The sequence below is a fragment of the Cyanistes caeruleus genome, chromosome 12 (genome assembly GCF_971803275.1).
Source record: "Cyanistes caeruleus chromosome 12, bCyaCae1.hap1.1, whole genome shotgun sequence".
NCBI classification, from domain to species: Eukaryota; Metazoa; Chordata; class Aves; order Passeriformes; family Paridae; genus Cyanistes; species Cyanistes caeruleus.
In genome coordinates, this window is record NC_141712.1 from 15,067,140 (window position 1) to 15,073,871 (window position 6,732).

At 54.2% G+C, this 6,732-nt stretch overlaps 1 protein-coding gene across 1 annotated transcript; it reads right to left on the bottom strand.

Annotated features, from left to right (window-relative positions):
* Nucleotides 1-484: 484 nt before the first annotated feature.
* TMEM208 (transmembrane protein 208) lies at nt 485-6,349 on the bottom strand. The gene is made up of 6 exons (XM_086848217.1): nt 5,575-6,349; nt 5,408-5,503; nt 5,268-5,327; nt 5,023-5,159; nt 1,949-2,033; nt 485-924 (listed from the first exon to the last, which is right to left on the bottom strand). Exons 1-6 carry the CDS (start codon nt 5,578-5,580, stop codon nt 787-789), a joined length of 522 nt encoding a protein of 173 aa, XP_086704343.1. The 5' UTR covers nt 5,581-6,349; the 3' UTR covers nt 485-786.
* Between the last annotated feature and the right edge of the window lie 383 nt (nt 6,350-6,732).

Consider the following 6,732-nt stretch of genomic DNA (forward strand, 5'->3'; position numbering starts at 1 on the left):
GGACATCAGTAAATCAAAGCAGGCAAAAGTAAAAACTGCCCTGAGCTGTTCTTGCTCTCTAACACATGAGCTCTGGAGGAGTCATGGCACCCCTGGGAGCACCCTCTCAAGAAAAATCAAAACAAAAAAAACCCCAAACCAAACAAACCTCACAGCTTCTTGTCTTACATCCCACTGAGCTCCACCAAAGGTAGCACAGGCCAGTCTGTGGCTCCAGAGAGCTCAGGCTCAATCCCAAAAGCTCTGCATTTGGCTGCGAGCCCTGTTCACAGCATCCCCAGCTGCCCCTCACTCCTGATCCTGCAGGGCAGCTGCAGTTTCTCCACAGGGTGCAGAAGCTGTAGCAGGCAGGGCAGCACAAACCAAGCTTGGGAAAGGAGAACACTTATCTCTGGTGATTCTGCTCCCTTCTGGCCCAGCTCTCCAAGACCATGCTGGCACTTTTCACAGCTCCCCTGCACAAACCCACTGCCAGCACGGTCAATTAAGACTCTGCTCTTTAATGTACTATTTCCTCCAACATTGCACTCCCCAACGCTGAACGTGATACAGAGCTGCTTTAAAAAGATATTTACACACATCCCAGCATCACCCCCTTGTCAGCCCAAGGAGCGAGGCCTCAGCCCGTGCTCAGACCCAACCAGAGGAAGTCTCTTGCAGCCTTTCTGGCAGCAGTGACAGAGGGCAACAGAGCTACTGCGGTGGTTTTGGATTGGTTTTGGTCGCATCCCTGATGAAATAACAGCATGGAGATGGGAGAGGGTGTCGATCTATCCCCAGCCAGGGCTAGAAGCGCTTCATCTGTCGGCGTTCCTGTCGGCGCTGCTTCTTCTCGTTCGGCTCCTGAGCAGCGGGCGCGGACTCGGCTGTGAACCAGGGCCCCAGGATGTTCACCCACAGCAGGTAGAGCGCGCGCCCCGGAGCCTGCAAGACACACGTGGCACACGCTCAGTCACTCTGGGGACAGCACTGGCAGGGGGTGCTAGGGGCATTTGGGCTGAGGGAGACAAAGCAGCTGAGTCAGAGGCATCTCAGGGCACACAGAAATCAAAGGCAGTGGCGGGCGTCCAAAATAAACGGCCTGGTTCCATTTCATGGTTGAGGAACGTATACAGTGCTCAGGCTTGATACACAGAAATCCCAGCATCAGGTCTGAATTACCCAGAGGGATCCAAATGTCCAGACATTCCGCCTCTCCTTCCTTTGGAAAACACACCCACATTTCTTTGAATTTATAGAAAAAGCGATCCAGATGGTCTCCAGGGGACAGACAAAGTATAGGCTGCCCTCTGCCAGGCCAGTTAGAGAGGAATTTGTGGGTGAGGACTGACATGAGGTCAAGGACTGAACTGGGAAAACTTTCCATGCTCCCACATTTGCCTTCAGTACCTTTGTGGGATGTCCTCAAAGCAAATGAGGGATTTTTAAACTAAATGGAGATTTTTTTTCTCCTTCCTCACAAGCAGTTTTAGCTGAAGACACAGGACAAACGTTTCAGGAGCAGAAAGAGTTTGGCGTGTTAAGGGGAATGAAAGCCTGTAATATTCTATCTACCCAGAGGTACAGTGTCCAGCAGATCCCAGCCTTGGTCCGTGCTGAATGGTTGCAAAAGCCAAAGCAGAAGAAACACTTTGTTACAGACACAGAAAGATTCTGTGCACCAAGACAGCTTTGATCTACCTCATGTTGCTTGTTGCCCTTTCATGGGACCAGAGGGAAAGACAAAGGCCAGCCTAGTTTTTGCATGGTTGACCCAGAAGGATCAGGACTTCCTTGCCTTGTGCAGCCTCATTTTTAAACATGGAGATTAAAAAACATATCAGAAAATAGTTCAAGCCTGAAACAGGACACTGAAACGAAATGGATAAATAATGTCCTCCATCCTGAAGACAGGGAAAGACAGCAATAATACAGAGCAAGATGGAAAACAGCAGGGGCTGGGGCTTACCAAGAGCCAGAAGTACCAGACGTAGAGCGAGAAGCAGCTCAGCACTTGGACTATAGCTGTCAGCAGGATCACATCCTTGAGGTGCCTGAGGGAAGAAAAGCAAAGCATGAAGCTTTCATTCCAACCCCTGCCAAACACAGCAGCTCCTCTGCCAGCAGTCTGCACTGCCTCAGGGGAGTGACCCTGCCCAACCCAGGGACTGTCCCTGCAGCCCAGCTTTGCCACAGTTATCTAGAAGAATCAAAGCAGTAAACAAACAACATCAAAATACTCTGATGAATTAAAGAGATGATCTCCCTCAGAAAAAAACATTGAGAAAGCTGAGGAATTGCAGGGGCTTGGAAATCAGCAACAGTACCACCCCCCACCCCCACAGCTAAAACAGATCAGCAAATCAGCACCCGCTGATTTGATACCTATAATGACATAAAGTGTAACTCCTCACGACTGGCTGTGCTGAAGGGAGCTATGAATCCTCCTCATGCCATTTCACAGGCTGACAGACACACTTGGGGTCACTGAAGGACAAGCTGAGCTACAGCAACACACAGCTCCTCCTCCCCTCCTGCTTATCTGACTCCAGCTCTTCCATGCCAGCCTCAGGCAGAGCTGAGAGCAGCTACAGAGAGGAATAAGCTGCCCACGCCTCAACCACCGCCCTCGGGGGATCTGACACCCAGGAGAGGTAAACAGGTATTAATTTTTCAACACAAGCCTCAGGGAGTGCCATGAAGGTTTTAGAAAAAGGCCAACTCTCACTCTGGTTAAATCATCATCTGCTGGAGTAAAAAACCCTTGAGTCACATCCAAGAACAGAGACAAGAAAACAAAGACAATGGCATAAACAATATTGACTCAAGACACTGCAGAATCTGCCATCAACAGCTCTAGCACAAGACACCGAGGGTTCAGTGACCTCTGGCATTAGCAGAGGCCACAGAGGGGTGAAGGCAGAGCTCCTACCAAACCCAACTCTCCCAGAGACCATGAAGATGAGCCTTCCTCAGCCCCAGAGCAACACAAAGCATCCATTTCAGTGACAGACAGCATGAGAAAAATGTCATGAAATCCACAGTGTTCCAGAAGCAGCTCCAAAGGAGCAGCATTAAACAGCTGCAGCTTGCTCAGCTAAGAGGCTGGAAACATCCACTGCTTTCTGAAGTACCTGCTAGCCTAGGGTGGCTCCCTGATCCCCAGAGAGGTACTTCAGAGGTACAGGGTAAGGATGGGAACTTCAGCTCTGAAGGTTTTGTTTTTAGAGCCCTACCTCCTCTGTGTTTTGCACAGCCCATAACTCAGATAAGCATTAATTCAATTTAATGTGTCATAAACCCCACCCCAATTGCTCAGGCAGAAAAACCTCTGTGCCTCAGTAGCAAGGGAAGAACATCTGCACCCAGGACTGCAGCAGTGCTGTGGCTGTGCCTGTCACATTTTCACAGCAGGTGATGGGATCCCTGTGCTACCTCCTGTCAGTCATTTCCCCTGGCAGCACCATCACAGAGGGCACTTATCAGGCACTTTGTCTCCATGCCTTGCACAACTCTAAGAGGCATCTCCCACAATCAGGAGCACACCCCAAACATCAAAGTTCTGTATTTTCCCTCTTTGACTGTCCCACATTGTTTCACTAAAAAGGTATTCAAAAATATTTTGCAATTCTATTCTAGAGAGCCAAACCAGTGTAAAATGTGAGCAAAACACTTGGCTGACCAGCAGGGAAATGAAGTCACTGTAGGATGAAGAGGGGGTAAAGCACCCAGCTCATAGGTGACACCCCATCTCCTCCTGGCCACCTTTGTCCCTCATCAGTCTCTTACACCAGACATCTGAGTCACTCCTGCTGCAGGCAGAAAAGGTACCACTCCACCAACCCAAGCACAAGATGAGACCTCATCCTATGCTGAGACAGCAGATTCCCCACTGCCTGCTGTTAACATCACCAGGCAAAAAACAAAACTTACATTAATAAATCTATATACATCAATATATGACTCAGCAAAAAACAAAACTTACATTAATAAATCTATATACATCAATATATGACTCTGACAGCCTGAGAACCTCTCATGCAACAGAGGGCTCAGCTGGAAACAAGGCCCCAATGTGTTTCTTCAAAAGCCTGGCAGCAAGGGAAAGACAGAGGTAAACATGGCCAAAAACATGTGAGGAAGGAGCCAAGGACCCCAGCACCTCGCTGAGCACACACTGAAGAACCCCAGCAGAGGCTGGACCAACGGGCAGAGGCTGAATGCAGGGAAGACAAAGAGCAAAGCTTGATGTGTGCACAACTACCTGGCAGGTTCCTGTAACTAGTGTGAGGCTCACTGTTGGAAAACATGTAAATCTAGAAGGTATTTCTGCTGTACCAGCACTGCTGTCTCTTTATTGTATTTAGAAGAGCTTTGCAGGAATCACTGCTCTGTTTCCTGCAATACTGTGGCATTCCTTCACCAAGGAAAACAGTTACAGCAGTGCCAAGAACATGCAGAGACTCAGAGCTGTCTGCAGAGCGACATGAATGCGCAAGCATGGGGGACAGAAATGGCTGAGGAGGTGACAGGAACTGGCTGAAAGAGAGGCAAGATTTTTTAGTGTGTAGAGCATTTCAAGACATGGCCAGTTTGCAACCAGGATGGCCTAACAGGCAGCATGTGCCCTTCTGCTCTGGCACACATTACCTGCTGTGCTGGTTTAAAAAGAAATACCTATCACTGTGTGCTGCAGTAGTGTTTGTTAACTGAAAGATGATTGTAAAGTACTCCTGCTGAACTCGTGATCTCTTACCTCTACAGCTCAGGCCTATGGACAGTGACTGTGCCAGGCTGACACAGCCACATGGTGGCTCCTGACTGGGGCACACCAAGCCAAGTGTTCAGGTAATAAGGACAGTTAAGGTACACTCTGAGAAAAAAATAGCTGCAAACTTCCAGCTCCCTTCATGCCCATGCCAGTGGGCAAGCTGAGGAAGGAGCTGAGGTCCAGCCTTCTCCTCAGGAGACTGTCCTGGCTCTGCGTGCACGCTCAGGCAGCAGGTCCTGCTCACCTGGACTCGTGCGGGTGTGGACACTCACTCTGCCATCCCCTGCTCCATATTCAGGTCAATTCCCCCGTCGGCAAGGCTGCCATCGTCTGTGAAAGACGGCTTTGCCATGGAGTTCATGGACCGGTAGCTGGTGCCGTAGACCACCAAGCTGAAGAAGAACACGACCTGCAACAGGGAAGCCGCTGTCAGCTGCGATGGCCACGACCCCGGGGCCAGGAACGAGCCCCAGCCCAGGTGCCCCCGCCGGGGCAAAGCACGGTGCCCGGCGCTCACCCACGTCCAGGCGGAGGCGGCGGAGTAGAAGATGACCAGGTTCACTACGGCGTATATGGCCTGCGGAGAGAGCACGGCACGGCTTTCCTCGCTGCCCGCTCCCGGCCCGCGCCCCGCCGCGCCCTCCCGGCCGCACTCACCGAGGCTCCCAGGATGATGCGGAGGTAGAAGCGCAGCGTCTCCCGGTTCTCCTCGAAGATCTGCTTCTTGCCCTTGGTGCCCGCCTTCCCCTTGGGCTGCGGAGCCAAGAGAGGCGGTCAGCGTCTCCCCGGACTCCCGGGCCCCGCAACCCCGGCCCCGCACTCACCGCCATGGCCGCGCCAGCTCCGCGCTCCGCTTCCCGCGGACGTGACGCGCCGGAAGCGGCGGGACAGAACCGGGCCGGGCGGGACAGAACCGGCCCGGGCGGACAGAACCAGGCCGGGACAGAACCGGGCCGGGCGGGACAGAACCGGCCCGGGCGGACAGAACCCGGCCGGGCGGGACAGAACCGGCCCGGGCGGGACAGAACCGGCCCGGGCGGACAGAACCCGGCCGGGCGGGACAGAACCGGGCCGGGCGGACAGAACCAGGCCGGGACAGAACCCGGCCGGGCGGACAGAACCGGGGCGGGCGGGACAGAACCGGCCCGGGCGGACAGAACCGGCCCGGGCGGGACAGAACCGGGCCGGGCGGGACAGAACCGGGCTGGGCGGGACAGAACCGGCCCGGGCGGGACAGAACCGGGCCGGGCGGACAGAACCGGGCTGGGCGGACAGAACCGGCCCGGGCGGGACAGAACCGGCCCGGGCGGACAGAACCGGGCTGGGCGGACAGAACCGGCCCGGGCGGGACAGAACCGGGGCGGGCGGGACAGAACCGGCCCGGGCGGGACAGAACCGGGCCGGGCGGGACAGAACCGGCCCGGGCGGGACAGAACCGGCCCGGGCGGGACAGAACCGGCCCGGGCGGACAGAACCGGGCCGGGCGGGACAGAACCGGGGCGGGCGGAACCGGGAGGGGTTGGCCCTACCCTGGGATCCTCCCACAGATTCACAGAATAGTGCGGTTATAAAGGATCTCTTGGTCCCAGCTCCCTGCTCAAGCAGAGTCCTCCCAGAAGCGGTTTTTGAGTATCTCCAGTGAGGGAGACTCCACGCCCTTTCTGGGCGAGCGAACTGGGAAGAACTTCTGCACTGTGCGAGTAAGAACGGAAAGGAACAGAAAGGTTGCCCAGCATGTAACTGGGACCACTCACAGTGCTCCCAGCCTTCCTAGGCTGGAAATGGTCTTTGCTGTAGTCTTAGCTATAGGGAGCTTGACTCTAAGCCTGCACCTCAACACCAGGAACAAGATCTTGCCAGCCATCCTCCAGCATCTTCATGCACAACTCCCACGGTGCTGCCATCCCAGCCTTACCCACTCTGGCCCCTTTTCACCCTCAGTCTGTCTGAGCCCTTCCCCAAACCTTTGGAAAGGAGACGGC

What these genes read in the sequence shown, in the direction of transcription:
- TMEM208 (XM_086848217.1), bottom strand. An exon ending in CCGCCTCCGCCTGGACGTGG is followed by an intron (nt 5,160 to 5,267) that starts GTGAGCGCCGGG and finishes TCCCTGTTGCAG; the next exon opens with GTCGTGTTCTTCTTCAGCTT. An exon ending in ATGGAGCAGGGGATGGCAGA is followed by an intron (nt 2,034 to 5,022) that starts GTGAGTGTCCAC and finishes TTCTTCCCTCAG; the next exon opens with GCACCTCAAGGATGTGATCC.